An 18,722-nucleotide genomic window follows, 5' to 3' on the forward strand; every position below is an offset into this window, starting at 1 on the left:
GGTGGTGGTAGTGGTGGTGGTGGTGGTGGCAGTGGGGGTGGTGGTAGTGGTGGTGGTAGTGGTGGTGGTGATCACTCCGATAATGAATCAAAACTTGTGACGCGAGACTGGCAGAGGAGGGGCCGCGATCTCGTGTCGAGTCTCAAACTCTTGAGTGAAGAGTCGCCGCCTCCCCACACACGACACAATCGGGCAGCAGCGAGTATCAAAACGGGTTGGTTGGTGACCGCTCCGTATGCCACGGAGGGGTGGGGGGGGGTTGGGGATTGGGGGGGGGCACGTCGAGTGGGGGGTGCGCGATAGTCACTAAAGTGCATCAAGGAGAGACCAATTAGCTAGCGCAATTAGCCAGCCCCTCCCCCACCCTGTCAATCAACCCCTCGGCGTTGGAAGGGGGCGACTTTGTCAGCAGGCCCCCCACTCTCTCACGCCCCCCAACTCCCCCACCCCCCTTGCCGAGCCCCCCACTCTCTCACGCCCCCCAACTCCCCCACCCCCCTTGCCGAGCCCCCCACTCTCTCACGCCCCCCAACTCCCCCACCCCCCTTGCCGAGCCCCACCCCCCCCCCCACTCTCACGCCCCCCAACTCCCCCACCTCCCGCCCCCTTCGCCGCGACTCAAGGAGCGTGACGAGCAGCGGGGGCGGGACGCAACGAGGTGAGGAAGAAGTGAGAGTGAGGGGAGCATGGGGACACACGGGGGGGGGGGGTGAGGGGAGCATGGGGACACACGGGGGGGGGGGGTGAGGCGAGCATGGGGACACACGGGGGGGGGGGGTGAGGGGAGCATGGGGACACACGGGGGGGGGGGGTGAGGGGAGCATGGGGACACACGGGGGGGGGGGGGTGAGGGGAGCATGGGGACACACGGGGGAGCGCGTGGCTCCGCAGGGTCCCTGCAGCAGGGAAAGTGCTTTTGTTTCAACGCGAGGGCAGTCTGCCTCGTCTGACTGTCTCGTCTGACTGACTGACTGTCTGACTCGTCTGACTGACTGACTGCCTGCCTGACTGACTGCCTGACTGACTGTCTGTCCGTCTGTCTAACCGGCTGTGTGTCTGTTTATCGACCCGCTACGCCTCAATGTTGGAGCCCACTTTGGTCAGGAGTCGGTGGCCCCAAGATGTCTTAGACTGGAGAGCCCCCTGACGTCGGCAGTCGGTGGTCCCCGGTGTTTGGCGTCATCATCCCCGAGGGTCAGAGTCGGCGTGCCTGGCGGCCGCTCACACGGGCTTCACGAACTGGTAGACGAGCCTCTGGGAGATCTCCGTCTTGCGGATGATGCCCTTCTTGTAGTACTGGCGGATGGAGCGGCTCAGCTTGTCGTAGTTCATGGCGGGGCGGTTCTTCCTGATGCCCCACAGTCGCGCCACCTCCACAGAGTCCTCGATCTTGAAGATGGCTGAGAGAGCGTGGGGGAGACGGGGGGAGCGTGGTATGATGAGGAGTGGGGGGGGGGCATGATTATTGATGTTGGGGTGAGGATGGGAGAGGCGGACCCGGAGAGCGAGGCGTGCAATGGTGGAGGGGGGTGGGGACCGTTCTGTTCGCGCTAAGCAGTGACACCTCGCACATCCAATTAACACGGTTGGCTATGTACGGCGCGAAAGAAGTAATCAACTTCATTATCGTCAGCATCGTGGCCCATGCTACACCTTCTCCTGGATAGAGACTCCCTCTGTTGTTACAGGAATGTGAGTTGTCGCTGTTGTTCTGCGAGTGATAAAAATGTATAGAAAGTCGATGTAACGGAACACAAAATAATAAGACAATCATTTTCACGCCCAGCCCTTCCCTCTGTTGGGTGAGGCTCTCCGCATGCAGCAGCGTTGGTAACGCACCGCGCGGGTTGGTGAAGTGCGGGGGGTGGGGTATGGGGGGGCAGACGAGGTTCAGATGCCGCTCGCCACTGATGCTAGCCGTGGCTGGGAGTCGAACGCAGTTCGCCAGGGTTCGTGGCGCAGTGCAATATCCATTGCGACATCGCCCCCCTCCCCATCCACCGCCAGCTGAAGATATACCCCTCGCTAAGACGCAGACAAATATTTACAAGTGCTTAACGTTCTCGCCCCCCATCCCCCCGGAGAATCAATAGGCGTAAGGCGAAGTGAATGAGAAGCAGACGGATAATGTTACTCGCCGAGCCGCGTCTGATCCGCACTGGAACCCAGCGAGGGCGGTGCTCTGAGAGATGCGGGAACCGCGTCTCACGACGCACCCCGAGCACGTGGTCCATTGCACGGAGAGAGAGAGAGGCACGTGTAGGCAGGGGAGAAGAAGAACGTCTGGAGCATGGACTGGGACAGGGGAAGGGAGTCTATGGGTCTCTATGTGAGTGTATCTATGGGTCTCTGTGTGAGTGTGTCTATGGGTCTCTATGTGAGTGTATCTATGGGTCTCTGTGTGAGTGTATCTATGGGTCTCTGTGTGAGTGTATCTATGGGTCTCTGTGTGAGTGTATATATGGGTCTCTGTGTGAGTGTATATATGGGTCTCTGTGTGAGTGTATCTATGGGTATCTGTGTAAGTGTATCTATGGGTCTCTGTGTGAGTGTGTCTATGGGTCTCTGTGTGAGTGTATCTATGGGTCTCTGTGTGAGTGTATCTATGGGTCTCTGTGTGAGTGTGTCTATGGGTCTCTGTGTGAGTGTATCTATGGGTCTCTGTGTGAGTGTATCTATGGGTCTCTGTGTGAGTGTATCTGTGGGTCTCTGTGTGAGTGTATCTATGGTCCGTGCTGATTGGTCACGGCGAGGGGTCAGGGGTCGGCACCTTTCTCGCGGTCGATCCATCGAATGCAGTGGCTGTAGGCCTCGGGCTGCAGCAGCAGCTCCTTGAGGAACTGCCAAAGGTGAATGCTCGCTGCAACACACCAACATCATCTCCATCGTCAACAGCATCACCACCATCATCAGCAGCATTATCATCGCCATCATCAACATCACCATTCTCAAAAACATCACCATCATCACAATCATTATATCATCATCACCATTACATCATCCTCACCATCACAAAATAATTACTACAATTAATATCATTGCCATTATCACCATCACCTTCCACATCATCAACATCATTATCGCTAGTGGGGGGGGTGTTGTTGAGAGATGCCCACAAGTCCCCCCTCCCCCTAGACCCCCACACCCGGCAGCTGAGACTCGCGCACAGATCCCCATCTCCCCAGCTCCCCATCTCCCCAGCCCCCCATCTCCCCAGCTCCCCCTGACACTCCTCACGGCGCCTCCCCCGTGACCACAAATCCCGCGCGCAAACACGGAGCGGGGCTCGAGGTCGAGGCTCATTTCGGGAATGCTAGGGGGCTGGGGGGGGTCACGATCAGCTGCTCGTCTGCTCGTGCCCCCCCCGTGTCGAACAGATCGCAAAGAGAAGTCAACGTCGCGGTCACGGAGACTCCGGTAGTAGTCAGTTTTAAAGCAAGGGTTAAGGATTAGGGTAGAGTTATAGTAGGGTTTGGATAGGTTTGAGGTTTTGGTAGTTTTAGGGTAGGCAGGGTCGACGGGCATAGGGCTGGGTTGAGGGTCTCCAAGAGAGGGGAGGTCAGGGAGAGTGGTTGGCTGCGAATTATTATTTTAAAATAAAAAAAATTTGCACTTTAGCGCTTGTCCCTCCATCCCCATCTCCCTCCCCATCTCCCTCCCCAACTCACTCCCCATCTCCCTCCCATCGTCTCCCTCACCCTATCTCCCTCCCCATCTCCCTCCCCTTCTCCCTCCCCCATCTCACTCCCCATCTCCCTCCCCATCTCCCTCCCCATCTCCCTCCCCCGCCTCCCGCGCGGTCGCACCGGTGTGGTTGGGAGTGATCATCGCGGGGCTGGGCAGCGCGCGGCCCAAGTCGAGGGGGGGTCCCATCCCAGGTCCCCCGGGGAAGCCGCCCTCCTCGCCTGGGCACAGAGGAACAGGCGTGAGTCAGTACCTGCACGTCTCCACTGGGTCTCAAGACGATGCTTTTCAGGAGGACCCTTCACATTCCCGCACCTCCGATGAGCACGGTTGGCTACGTACGGTGCGAAAGAAGTTAAACGTAGCAGCATACGACGATCTTTCTGCGTGTGTGATTTCTAATTTATAAATGGAGAAAACCAGTGGCGGCTCCTGCAAAATCTCTCAGGGGGGGCAAATGTCTGGATGATTGATAAGGATAAGGTCCACCCATGCAATGGATAAATTAACAGCTTAAGCATGTAAAGGCAACTTCACTTCTTTAATATTAATGAAAAATAAAGTGACTCTTACAATACATCTTGTTTGTTTCTATACTCACTATTATTACAATCCACTCAGTTTCTTTTATTAAAGATTCCACTAGGTGGCGACAAAAAATATTGTTGACTGAAACGTGCTTACGTATGATGACGTAAGCACGTTAGTGCGAGCCCTCCCGGAAGCCATAGAGAATGCATTGCAGCGCCCGCCGTTCAAAAAAAAACATCTTAGAATGTAAGTCTATGGGGCCACTCTGGGCGATTCTCAGCCAGAGTGAAATCGCCCAAAAAGAGGCGGTACTCCACAGAACGTGACATGACGCTGATTGGACTATATCCAGAGGCACAGTAACGGCTCGCGTAACTCTGTGGTTGAGATTGGTGGTGCGTCGCCCAATCGCCCTAATGAAGAAACCGCCCCTGATCACATCATTACTCCTGAGCTCCATTTAATTCTCTCTTCTCCCCACCAAAAGCGATCAAACTGAGCGAGTGGGGCACGTGGCTGGGTGACAGATCGCACTCTGCCCCTCACTGATGTCAGTGCCGGGGTTTTCCCCTGAGAGATTTTGCAGGAGCCGCCACTGGATGTGATGCCATCTTCTCTGGCACAAGGTGGTGCACCCAGTGCTTAATTCATTAGCAAATATCTCCTCCGGGTCGCTGGTAGGGTGGAGGAGGCAGAGGTGGGACAAAGTCATTGTTATGCAAGTCCAAGTCGAGTCGCAAGTCATCAAATTCATGACTCGAGTCTGACTCGAGTCCAAGTCACATGACTCGAGTCCACATCTCATAGGTGGGACAAAGTCATTGTTATGCAAGTCCAAGTCGAGTCACAAGTCATCAAATTCATGACTCGAGTCTGACTCGAGTCCAAGTCACATGACTCGAGTCCACACCTCTGGGAGGAGGTAGCACGTGACGAGTAGAGGAAGCGATAGCGAGATGCATCGTGGACGCGGTGTGCCGCGTAAGGACACTGGAGTGCACGGCTATGTGTTTCTCACTGGGAAGACAAATGCGGTCTGTTGGGGGGGGGGGTGATCTCTTTCCGCTCACCATGGGGTTGTGCATCGGGGTCCCAGGTGCCCCCCGCGGAGAGGGGGTTCCCAGCCCCGCCCCCCCCGAGGCTTTGGGGGGACTCGCCCCCGGGCAGGTCGGCCAGCCCCTGGAGGCCCAGGTCGGCGTCTGAGGGCCCAAGCTCCTCCGCCAAGTAGTCGAAGGCGCCTGCGGAGTCGGGGGGGGGGGGGGGCACCAGGGGGTCAGGCTCGGCCTATGCCCACTCTTCCGGGTTTTGTTCCACTTGCTTCGGTCACGGCCATGTTTCTGATCTCTGCCATGGCGGCGAGCACGCGTTCACTGCCGCGATTTACTGCCGCGGACAGACGCACGTGGGAAGACATTACAGACCCCATGCGTGTGCACGAGTCTTCTTCTTTGTTTTAATTGATAACTGAACATTTCGCCGTCATGCCGGGAATCCACATCGAGACCAGGGGAGGAGGGGGAGGGGAAGGGGGGGGGCGGTGAGCAGGTGGGTGAGGGGAGGGGATGCGCAGACCCATGACTGGGTCACCGCGCGGCAGAAGGAATGTCAACTCCGAGGGTCAAGTGGGGCCAGCTGCGGTTTGGCGACTTGGAAGCGGGTCCCATGCTCGCGGCTCCAGGTTGAGGAGGCAACGAATTCCACCCCGGGTTTCAAGTCTCAGGTGATGACGTGTACAGGTAGCGTCATTCATGATTGCGTTAATATATGATGCTGCTGATGATGATGCCGATGATTCCGATGATGATCCTGATCATGTCGATGCTGATGTTGCCCCAGTGCTAGGCTCCACCAGACCACGTGGGCCGCACGCGCCTGTCCGCTGGAGACATTGCTGAGGATGAAGTCATAGCCAGCGTCTATGGGTCTCTATGCGAGTCTATGGGTCTCTGTGCGAGTCTATGGGTCTCTGTGCGAGTCTATGGGTCTCTGTGCGAGTCTATGGGTCTCTGTGCGAGTCTATGGGTCTCTGTGCGAGTCTATGGGTCTCTGTGCGAGTCTATGGGTCTCTGTGCGAGTCTATGGATCTCTGTGTGAGTCTATGGGTCTCTATGCGAGTCTATGTATCTCTATGCGAGTCTATGGGTCTCTGTGCGAGTCTATGGGTCTCTATGCGAGTCTATGTATCTATGTGTGAGTCTATGTATCTCTGTGCGAGTCTATGTATCTCTGTGCGAGTCTATGGATCTCTGTGTGAGTCTATGTATCTCTGTGTGAGTCTATAAGTGTCTGTGTGAGTCTATGGGTCTCTATGCGAGTCTATGTATCTCTATGCGAGTCTATGGGTCTCTGTGCGAGTCTATGGGTCTCTATGCGAGTCTATGTATCTATGTGTGAGTCTATGTATCTCTGTGCGAGTCTATGTATCTCTGTGCGAGTCTATGGATCGCTGTGTGAGTCTATGTATCTCTGTGTGAGTCTATAAGTCTCTGTTTGAGTCTATGGGTCTCTATGCGAGTCTATGTATCTCTATGCGAGTCTATGGGTCTCTGTGTGAGTCTATGGGTCTCTATGCGAGTCTATGTATCTCTATGCGAGTCTATGGGTCTCTGTGCGAGTCTATGTATCTCTGTGCGAGTCTATGTGTCTCTATGCGAGTCTATGTATCTCTGTGCAAGTCTATGTATCTCTATGCGAGTCTATGTATCTATGTGCGAGTCTATGTATCTCTGTGCGAGTCTATGTATCTCTATGCGAGTCTATGTATCTCTATGCGAGTCTATGTATTTCTGTGCGAGTCTATGTATCTCCGTGCGAGTCTATGTATCTCTGTGCGAGTTTATGGGTCTCTATGCGAGTCTATGTATCTCCGTGCGAGTCTATGTATCTATGTGCGAGTTTATGGGTCTCTATGCGAGTCTATGTATCTCCGTGCGAGTCTATGTATCTCTGTGCGAGTTTATGAGTCTCTATGCGAGTCTATGGGTCTCTATGCGAGTCTATGGATCTCTATGCGAGTCTATGTATCTCCGTGCGAGTCTATGTATCTCCGTGCGAGTCTATGTGTCTCTATGCGAGTCTATGGGTCTCTATGCGAGTCTATGTATCTCTGTGCGAGTCTATGGGTCTCTATGTGAGTCTATGTATCTCCGTGCGAGTCTATGTATCTCCGTGCGAGTCTATGTGTCTCTATGCGAGTCTATGGGTCTCTATGCGAGTCTATGTATCTCCGTGCGAGTCTATGGGTCTCTATGCGAGTCTATGTATCTCTGTGCGAGTCTATGTATCTCTATGCGAGTCTATGTATCTCCGTGCGAGTTTATGAGTCTCTATGCGAGTCTATGGGTCTCTATGCGAGTCTATGTATCTCTGTGCGAGTCTATGTGTCTCTGTGCGAGTCTATGTATCTCTGTGCGAGTTTATGGGTCTCTATGCGAGTCTATGTATCTCCGTGCGAGTCTATGTATCTCCGTGCGAGTCTATGTATCTCTGTGCGAGTCTATGTATCTCTGTGCGAGTCTATGGGTCTCTATGCGAGTCTATGTATTTCTGTGCGAGTCTATGTATCTCTGTGCGAGTCTATGTATCTCTATGCGAGTCTATGTATCTCCGTGCGAGTCTATGTATCTCTGTGCGAGTTTATGAGTCTCTATGCGAGTCTATGGGTCTCTATGCGAGTCTATGTATCTCCGTGCGAGTCTATGTATCTCTGTGCGAGTTTATGAGTCTCTATGCGAGTCTATGGGTCTCTATGCGAGTCTATGGATCTCTATGCGAGTCTATGCATCTCCGTGCGTGTCTATGTATCTCTGTGCGAGTCTATGGGTCTCTATGTGAGTCTATGTATCTCCGTGCGAGTCTATGTATCTCCGTGCGAGTCTATGTGTCTCTATGCGAGTCTATGGGTCTCTATGCGAGTCTATGTATCTCCGTGCGAGTCTATGGGTCTCTATGCGAGTCTATGTATCTCTGTGCGAGTCTATGTATCTCTATGCGAGTCTATGTATCTCCGTGCGAGTTTATGAGTCTCTATGCGAGTCTATGGGTCTCTATGCGAGTCTATGTATCTCCGTGCGAGTCTATGTGTCTCTGTGCGAGTCTATGTATCTCTGTGCGAGTTTATGGGTCTCTATGCGAGTCTATGTATCTCCGTGCGAGTCTATGTATCTCCGTGCGAGTCTATGTATCTCTGTGCGAGTCTATGTATCTCTGTGCGAGTCTATGGGTCTCTATGCGAGTCTATGTATTTCTGTGCGAGTCTATGTATCTCTGTGCGAGTCTATGTATCTCTGCGAGTCTATGTATATCTATGCGAGTCTATGTATCTCCGTGCGAGTCTATGTATCTCTGTGCGAGTTTATGAGTCTCTATGCGAGTCTATGTATCTCCGTGCGAGTCTATGGGTCTCTATGCGAGTCTATGCATCTCCGTGCGAGTTTATGAGTCTCTATGCGAGTCTATGGGTCTCTATGCGAGTCTATGTATCTCCGTGCGAGTCTATGTATCTCTGTGCGAGTTTATGGGTCTCTATGCGAGTCTATGTATCTCCGTGCGAGTCTATGTATCTCTGTGCGAGTTTATGAGTCTCTATGCGAGTCTATGGGTCTCTATGCGAGTCTATGTATCTCCGTGCGAGTCTATGTATCTCTGTGCGAGTTTATGGGTCTCTATGCGAGTCTATGTATCTCCGTGCGAGTCTATGTATCTCTGTGCGAGTTTATGAGTCTCTATGCGAGTCTATGGGTCTCTATGCGAGTCTATGGGTCTCTATGCGAGTCTATGTATCTCCGTGCGTGTCTATGTATCTCTGTGCGAGTCTATGGGTCTCTATGTGAGTCTATGTATCTCCGTGCGAGTCTATGTATCTCCGTGCGAGTCTATGTGTCTCTATGCGAGTCTATGGGTCTCTATGCGAGTCTATGTATCTCCGTGCGAGTCTATGGGTCTCTATGCGAGTCTATGTATCTCTGTGCGAGTCTATGTATCTCTATGCGAGTCTATGTATCTCCGTGCGAGTTTATGAGTCTCTATGCGAGTCTATGGGTCTCTATGCGAGTCTATATATCTCCGTGCGAGTCTATGTGTCTCTGTGCGAGTCTATGTATCTCTGTGCGAGTTTATGGGTCTCTATGCGAGTCTATGTATCTCCGTGCGAGTCTATGTATCTCCGTGCGAGTCTATGTATCTCTGTGCGAGTCTATGTATCTCTGTGCGAGTCTATGTATCTCCGTGCGAGTCTATGTATCTCTGTGCGAGTCTATGTATCTCCGTGCGAGTCTATGTATCTCTGTGCGAGTCTATGTATCTCCGTGCGAGTCTATGTATCTCCGTGCAAGTCTATGTATCTCTGTGCAAGTCTATGTATCTCTGTGCGAGTTTATGGGTCTCTATGCGAGTCTATGTATCTCCGTGCGAGTCTATGTATCTCCGTGCGAGTCTATGTATCTCTGTGCGAGTCTATGTATCTCTGTGCGAGTCTATGGGTCTCTATGCGAGTCTATGTATCTCCGTGCGAGTCTATGTATCTCTGTGCGAGTCTATGTATCTCTGTGCGAGTCTATGGGTCTCTATGCGAGTCTATGTATTTCTGTGCGAGTCTATGTATCTCTGTGCGAGTCTATGTATCTCTATGCGAGTCTATGTATCTCCGTGCGAGTCTATGTATCTCTGTGCGAGTTTATGAGTCTCTATGCGAGTCTATGTATCTCCGTGCGAGTCTATGGGTCTCTATGCGAGTCTATGTATCTCCGTGCGAGTTTATGGGTCTCTATGCGAGTCTATGTATCTCCGTGCGAGTCTATGCGTCTCTATGCGAGTCTATGTATCTCCGTGCGAGTCTATGGGTCTCTATGCGAGTCTATGTATCTCCGTGCGAGTCTATGCGTCTCTATGCGAGTCTATGTATCTCCGTGCGAGTCGATGTGTCTGTGAGAAGCGCTGAAGGTGAAGCTATCGCCAGCACAGAGCAGTGCCTCAATAACTTCACCTGCACGCGCCCCCAGCTGAAACCAGACAACTCGGGGTGGAGCGTGTCGCCTCCTCGACCTGGAGCCAGTGACCGGCCCTGCGACCCCTACCCCGAGTCCCACTGCCTCCCTCGCCCCTCCTTCCCCCGTGTCCCTCTCACCTGGAGCTCCCGTCGACAGGTACATCTGCCCCGGGGAGGAGTTGAATCGCGCGGCTGAAATTCACAGACAGACGAAGGAATCAGGTCAGAGATGCAGCCCTCGTTTTGAGATAAACGAGCAGAGAAACAGACACGTTACAGACACGTACAGACACGTAACAGACACGTTACAGACACGTACCCACTCACCTGGGCACGTGCACGCACAGAAACACACGGACATGTGCACATCAGGGCCGCCCAGAGGATTTGTTCATTCTTGATCCAAAAAATCAGGTCCATTAAGCGAGACGCGGGTAAATGCCTCCCCCCCCCTTAGCCCCCCCCCCGCCCCGCACCCATCTGGTGACCCTGCGCGCACTTCAACCATGGAGCGGTCCGCCACCGCTCACTTAGAAACCAGAGCCAAGCCACCCCCACACCCCACTCCCTCCCTGGGCTCCTCGGTGCGCCGCACACCCAGGCACCGAATCCAGGCAGAGCAAACACGCCCCTGAACCCCCACTCCCAGATACCTGCTCCACACTGCACACCCAACACACACACTGCACACCCAACACACAGACTGCACGCCCAACACACACACTGCACACCCAACACACAGACTGCACGCCCAACACACACACTGCACACCCAACACACAGACTGCACACCCAACACACACACTGCACACCCAACACACAGACTGCACGCCCAACACACACACTGCACACCCAACACACAGACTGCACACCCAACACACACACTGCATACCCAACACACAGACTGCACGCCCAACACACACACTGCACACCCAACACACAGACTGCACACCCAACACACACACTGCACACCCAACACACTGACTGCACACCCAACACACACACTACACACCCAACATACACACTGCACACCCAACACACAGACTGCACATCCAACACACACACTGCACATCCAACACACACACTGCACACCCAACACACAGACTGCACACCCAACACACACACTACACACCCAACATACACACTGCACACCCAACACACAGACTGCACATCCAACACACACACTACACACCCAACACACACACTGCACACCCAACACACAGACTGCACACCCAACACACACACTACACACCCAACACACACACACTGCACACTCAACACACACACTGCACGCCCTTCCCTATCTGCCCCCCTCAAACACCCATCCCATCCCCCCCCACCGCGCACCCGAGCGCCAGACGTCGAGGTGCGCGTGGAGGAGTTCCCCGGCGCGCGACGCCCGCAGGCGGAAGTCTTCCTCGCTGAGCCGGCAGAGGCTCGCGCCGTCCATGCGCAGGAAGTCGAGGCACAGGGGCCCCAGGCCGTACTGGTGCACGCTCCACGCCAGCCACTTGTCCACGTGGCGGCACGACCACGACTCGGGGTCTGCCGTGGACAACAAGGCGAGGGGGCGAGAGACAAGACGCATCAGCGGGACGTGCGGGTGTACGGGAGAGAGGGAGAGAGAGCAGGGGGCGAGTGTGGAAGACGTTAGCGGCCCGTTGATTCGGGGGCCACGTTGCTTCGGTGTAGGGGAGTCAGCGATGGCTTCGGCCACGGCGACATCATCATGAGTCCTTGATCAGCGATGGGAGAAGTGCGAAGAGCGGTGACGAAGGCAGATGTTTGTGGGTCACGCAATGGGACAATGCGACGAGACACACATGAGGGTTACGCGATGTGAGATGTGTGGTTATCTCTCGATGGGCGATGTCTGTGTGCGTGTCACGTGGGGGGGGGGTCGCGCGCCGCACGCGCCGCGCGCGCTCCCCGCGAAGGACTCGGCGCGCGACTCCGCGGGGTTCAAAATCGATCATCGATCATCGGTGCTCGGCAGCAGCTGGCGAAGGGCATCCCCCTACCCCCTCGCGTTTGTCCCTCTCATCACCCCCCTCTGCCCGCTCCCCGCAGAGAAGGAGATTGATATGTGTTCAGAAAGCTATGAAGAACAGTAGAAGGGTGGGAGGAGGTAGAGGACGTGGCGGGGTATGACGATGATGACGAGGAGGAGGGGTATGATGATGATGATGATGATGCTGACCAGGAGGAGGGGTATGATGATGATGATGACCAGGAGGGGTATGATGATGATGACCAGGAGGGGTATGATGATGATGATGACGAGGAGGAGGAGGGGTATGATGATGATGATGATGACCAGGAGGAGGGGTATGATGATGATGATGACCAGGAGGGGTATGATGATGATGACCAGGAGGGGTATGATGATGATGATGACGAGGAGGAGGAGGGGTATGATGATGATGATGATGACCAGGAGGAGGGGTATGATGATGATGATGACCAGGAGGGGTATGATGATGATGACGAGGAGGAGGGAGATGATGATGATGATGATGACGAGGAGGAGGGGTATGATGATGATGATGATGATGATGACCAGGAGGAGGGGTATGATGATGATGATGACCAGGAGGGGTATGATGATGATGACGAGGAGGAGGGAGATGATGATGACGAGGAGGAGGGGTATGATGATGATGATGATGACAAGCAGGAGGGGTATGATGATGATGATGATGATGACAAGCAGGAGGGGTATGATGATGATGATGATGACGAGGAGGAGGAGGGGTATGATGATGATGATGACCAGGAGGGGTATGATGATGATGATGACAAGCAGGAGGGGTATGATGATGATGATGAGGAGGAGGGGTATGAGGATGATGACCAAGAGGAGGGGTATGATGATGATGATGACGAGGAGGAGGAGGGGTATGATGATGATGACGAGGAGGAGGGAGATGATGATGATGATGATGATCAGGAGGAGGGGTATGATGATGATGATGACGAGGAGGAGGAGGGGTATGATGATGATGATCAGGAGGAGGGGTATGATGATGATGACGAGGAGGAGGGAGATGATGATGATGATCAGGAGGAGGGGTATGATGATGATGATGACGAGGAGGAGGGGTATGATGATGATGACGAGGAGGAGGGGTATGATGATGATGAAGTGTATGAGGTGGAGGGAGATGATGTTGATGGATGCAAGGCGCATCGGCCCGCGCGTGTCGGCGCCTCTCCATCCCAGCCCAGATCTTTGCGCCGCCAGCGGAAAATGACACTCGCCCCCCCTCGCCCCTCCCCCCACCTCCTCGTTAGCGCTGAGAGGCCGCTGGAGGGGAGAGGCGGGGGGTGTGGAGTGTCCCACCTGCCCACGAGGCCGGCCCCGCGCCTCCACATGTCCCCTCGAGTGGCCATCGTGGACACGTGTTCTCAGGAGAGGCCCTCACGGCCGCGCTCACAGACGCGCGCCGTGCGTAACCACCCCCTCCCCTCCCTCCCCGTCCTCCTCACTCTCCCTTCTCACTCCGCCTCCATCCCCTCCACGCGTTTCTCAGTAGCGTAGCGCGGTTGGCATGGGCCGCCCTGGTGCAAGGAATTAGATCCCGTACCACGCCGCCCTCCCTCTTCAATGTCGCTCCTCTCCGTAGCCCTGCGTCTCTGGCTCCCTCCGTCCCGTGGGTCCGGCGCAGTTGCACCGCCTGCGCACTCGAAAGCTTTGCCACTGCTCCTCCCCTCTCCCGTTCACTCTCCCTCCTCTACCCCCCCCCCCCCATCACTCTTCCCTCCCCCGCTGCCTTCGCTGCCTCTCTCTCTCCCTCGCTCTCATCTCTCTCTACCCCCTCCCCTCCCTCTCCCCTCTCCTCGAGTCTCGCTCCGCTGGCCGTGAGGGCTCTCCTCTGCCGCAGCCCTCGCCCCCTCTCCACTCTCGTGTATTACACTTGTTTCGCTTTTGTGCGCCCAAATGTAGCTGCCTTTGTTGCTTGATTCGCTCGGCCCGTGGAGTGACCTCCCGCTCTCGAGAGCGAGCGGCGCGGCTCTCGCACAGAGCAGCAGCCGCCGCCGCTGGCTCTCGCCATCCAGTGAAGGAGTTGGTGGAATATTGGGTGCGGAAATGTTTCAACTTTCTTGGCGCGGTGGGGGGGTGAGTTTCTCCGACGGAATGCGATCAAAGGGCAGCGCTGCGTGCTCGGGTCAGGTCATGGATTGCAGGTGGCTGGCCGGTGCGTGGGTGGGTGTGTGGGTGGGTGGGTGGGTGTGGGTGGGCGAGTGGTGAAGTGTTCGGGGTTAGGGTCACGGTGAGGTCTTGGGGTAGGGTTAGAATTGCGGTCAGGGTTATAGGCAGGATTAGGGTTGAGGTTGGGGCAAGGTTAAAGGGGTCAGTGTTGGGGTTAGGGTTGAGGTCAAGATCAGGATTAGGGTTAGGAGCCCTGGAGAAACCCCACCACGCATGAGGGAATGCCACTAAAAGCTCCTCCGCTACGCAGACGGCAGCGGGAGCCTACTTGCTGTACCGCCATCTCCTATAACCGCCGCTTCACAGCCCAGCGAGTTCGCGAGTGTCGCAGATCTCAGTGATGCACCACACACCGCCTCCCAGGCGCTGGGTCACAGGAGCGTGTCACTGCCGCGCCCCCGGGACAGGCTGCGGTGAGTAGCGGCGACTAGCGGTGAGTAGCGGCGACTAGCGGCGAGTAGAGGTCAGTAGCGGTGAGTAGCGGCGAGTAGCGGGGTCCCTGTGCCAAGGATTGTAGCCCGCCACTCCCCCTGAGCCTGTGACTGCCAGTCGCTGTCTAGGTGGGTCGTGGCCTTCTTCGTCCTCATCTTCGTCGTGTTTCCTGTCCAACCCATCTCGTCTCTTCCCAATATTCTGCACAGGCCGCCGCTCCTGGTGTTGTTGGCGTTGTGGTGCTGCACGGGATCTCAGGAGATGATCCATGGCTCTCTTTTCCTGACAAGCGCATTGTTCGGTCGCGCAGAATCCCCGTGATTTCACGAGAGAGTTGCATCTGCCGAAACCCACTTTCGGTCTGTTTAGGCTCCGCCATGTGAACCGTTTGGAATTGGAGCCAGATGCGAGCTCCTCACGGGGGATGATTCCTCTCCGACGCCGTTCGTGGTGACAGGTCACGTGACAGTGCTGTTTGCCCTGTGGATATACTCGCCCCGCTCTCTGAATGTGGAATGTCCATCACTGCGGACTGTAAACACAAACTGAGACGTTAAAGTCAACAAGGGGTGAGTGACCACTGAGACTTGATTTTGACAGCTCGTAAGCCTTGCGAGAGACGGGTCACAGGTCAACTCAGAGACCACGAGCCTCTTCGGCCAAATACACGTGAAGCGGCGTTCGTCTCTATTGGGAGACCCGAAGCCAGTCGTGAAAATTCCACATTGCTATGGCAGAGTAGAACGCTTATGACGAAATCACTCACAGTGGCCCCGGTCTCCTCTGTTGTCAGAAGCTAAGCAGGCTGGAGCCTGGGTAGCGCCTGGCCGGGTCACCAACCGGGTGCCATAGGCGGCTGCGGGGCTGTGCTGCGCGATGGCCGCCAAAGGTTCAGCTGAAGCCGATGTTGCGTCAAGTGGATGTTTGACCACAATTCGCAACTGTGGCCAGTGTGGGGGGCTGGTGAAGAAAGCGATGGGCCAACACCGGCCCCGACATCGCTCGCCATCACCGGCAATCGAACCGAGTTCACAGCGCAGCGCGCGAGCCGCCGCTCCAACCGTGCCACGCAGACTTTCAAAGCTCAGAGGCCGATAGCGCGCCTGGCCCGCACTGACCGGCGTGGTGAAGTATAGTTAAACAACTCCCGTGGCCGACACGGCGCCGGGAGACCCTCATCCAGGAGTGGAGTGACAAATGCCGCTGAGTTCGTGGTGTTACCCGACAAGCGACTGAACACTGCGACACAGCGAGGCGAGGTGGGGGTCTACCGAGATGTCTTAATTAGCGCTTAGAGATGAGAGAATCCTGTTGGCACAGCACATCCATCTCGCCTTCTCTTTACCGCACATCTAACGCTCTATATACCTGTTTATTAGATTGTCGGAATCCAGATTGCCGCAATGTACTACCATTCTATGGACAGGCGCTCTTTGTTCTCGTCTAGTGGTAGTGCCTTACGCCGACAAGCCCAACTCCAAGCCAGCCGAGCTGCAGCGTTCCGGAATATTCTCGAGTGAGAAATTAAGCCACGGGTAAGCTGCGGTGTCGGTGACGTCATCGAAGCCCCCCACCCCCCACTCCGCCCCCCTAAACTTAGACTTGGAAGCCAATCCGCTTAGACGAACTCGCCGCTAGGAAAAGCAAACAGCGCCGAAGAGTGTACTCGCGGACTCGGTTCAGCGGACGCGCCCGCCTGATTCCACACAAGCCCCCCCATCCATCACGCCGGGCTTACGGGGCGAGCGATGGCGTGGTCATTGTCATCGCGGCGATGCGCTGTGGAAAATAACTCCGAGTGGAATTGCGATTCAACGTTTCCAGCTGTGGCGCGCGACGAACGCCTCCGCACTGCCGCGCACCCGACGCGGTTGCAGCGGCCAGCGCCTCGCGTGGGTACGAGGCGACGGAATGGATGCTCGGAAGCAGTTCTGTGAGGTCATCTTCCGCGAGCCGTTCTCTAACGCGGGGTGATGTGACGCCGAGAGGTTCACACGAAGTCCCCCCCCCCCCCCCCCCATCTTGTGATGCCGTCGGTACGGCAAGAGAGAGACTTCGTGTGAGTCGGTCAGTCGCGGCACTCGCCTTCAGGGACTGTCCCAGACACAAGTCCGAGCCGGCGTGCGCACTACCGACTATTGATGGCCTCGGTCAACATCTACTGGGCCTGCTGCGCGTATTGTCGCTCTCCAAGTGGCCCAACCACTCCTCCAGCAGATCTGGGAACATGAATCCACGCTCTTACACGTTGATCATCGTAACCAGAGTGCGCATCTATGCAAGCTATCAACACCCTACCAAGTCCCCAGACTCGTGTGTCAGGAGGGTCCTGCGTTGTTGAGACGTTTGGCCATTTCCACTCGTGCGTGACTTGATCGGTAACAACTGGAGAATATCGGAGTGATCCCGAGAAACCCCACAAACCTCACAAGTGAAATGAATAATTAATCGCTGTACATTCTGGTCACCACGTGCTAACCAGGCTCAACGCGTGCTCGTGTTGGCTCGTGTTGGGGATGAGTGGTCGACACGGAACGAACGGAGAGAGAGATTCGTCCCGCGCGTGGCCTCTGACCTGCGGGTACGTGGAGGAGCGAGCAGGCCACCTCGATGTCCTTGACCACCTCGCGGATGATGAGCGCCTGCATGTGTCCCATGCTCTTGTCCAGCTCTCCGAGGTCCAGCAGCGAAGCCGCCGAGTCGTGCAGCCCAAGCGACTGCGCTTCCAGCGGCTTTGCGGGGCCCCGGGGGTCCTCGTGCATGAGGCCCTGCGGGGACGCGAGCTGCATCTGGGGGGAGTCGTGGGACCCTAACGATCCCTGCAGCGCCGGCGGGGGGCACTGGAGGCCCCCGCGGAGGCCCGGCGAGGAGGCCCCCCCTCCGTAGGGCCCGTCGTGGAGCGGAGCGGGGGACTCTGCGGGGTCGTGGAGGCCCTGGCTGCAGGAGAAGGGCCCCCCGTGGTGCAGGAACGCCTCCATGTCGGCGAGGCCCGCGGGGTCGCCGCGCGCCACCAGCCCCTTGAGCTCCTGCGGGCAGTGGAGGCGCCGGGTGTTAGCGAGCGCAGAAAACGCGCAGGGCTCCAAGCAGCTCAAGGGGAACTCTTCCGCACCCATGGAAACAAAACTATGGGTACAATGAGCGTGAGCTCGACAGTAGCTATCATGTGCAATATTGTTCTTGTCATAGTAATGTGGAATTCTCACTCAATGCAGTCTCGGAGAAGTCATCGCCAGGCAGGGCTGTGCGCGGTGGAGGAGAGTAAATGTCAGCACCCCCCCCCCTTCACCCGTGCCCCTCTACGCGAGCAGAGCAATCGCAACACCGCTCGATGGATTCCGAATTGTGTTCGCGGAGTGAGAGTGACTTCTCCTGCGTGAACGCAATCGCCGTTGGAGACGATTGAGACGCGGCGAGATTTTTCAAGAATTCGGACTACAAAAGCGACATTCGCCAAAGACCCATGAAACCGGGTCCTGCCACTTTCACCATCGTCACCACCGGTCATGACCAATCCACTGCTGGATGAAAGCTCTCACCGCAATTTGTCACGATTTCACTGTCACGTGATTTAGACTCCATGGCTTCCAGTCGACATCGCTGCACACTTACGTGACCAACTTAGATCAATTAGTGCCACGAGTCTCAGGTCGCACCACAGGGGTTCCCCGCGGGGTCCACGGGGGTCCATCACGATGGGGAGGGGAGTCCGAGGGGGTCCACAGGGGACCGCATACCTGAAGCGGCGAGAGTGGCGCGGGGTCCGGGTACAGAGATCCCGGGTCGTCGCTGTCGCCGTTCATGAGACACGGCGGAGTTTTTGTTGGGGGGGGGGAGGCGGTGGTGGCGGGGGGGGGGCTTCTCTCCTCGCTGGGAAGGA

General features: G+C 55.9%; 1 protein-coding gene across 1 annotated transcript; it reads right to left on the reverse strand.

Annotated features, from left to right (window-relative positions):
- Positions 1-889: 889 nt before the first annotated feature.
- On the reverse strand, positions 890-17,958 carry LOC144720468 (SAM pointed domain-containing Ets transcription factor-like). Its single transcript, XM_078597271.1, has 5 exons — positions 17,421-17,958; positions 11,548-11,745; positions 3,807-3,905; positions 2,771-2,860; positions 890-1,400 (listed from the first exon to the last, which is right to left on the reverse strand). Exons 1-5 carry the CDS (start codon positions 17,956-17,958, stop codon positions 1,222-1,224), a joined length of 1,104 nt encoding a protein of 367 aa, XP_078453397.1. The 3' UTR covers positions 890-1,221.
- Between the last annotated feature and the right edge of the window lie 764 nt (positions 17,959-18,722).

The sequence above is a fragment of the Lampetra planeri genome, chromosome 8 (assembly GCF_965212315.1).
Source record: "Lampetra planeri chromosome 8, kcLamPlan1.2.h2, whole genome shotgun sequence".
NCBI classification, from domain to species: domain Eukaryota; kingdom Metazoa; phylum Chordata; class Hyperoartia; order Petromyzontiformes; family Petromyzontidae; genus Lampetra; species Lampetra planeri.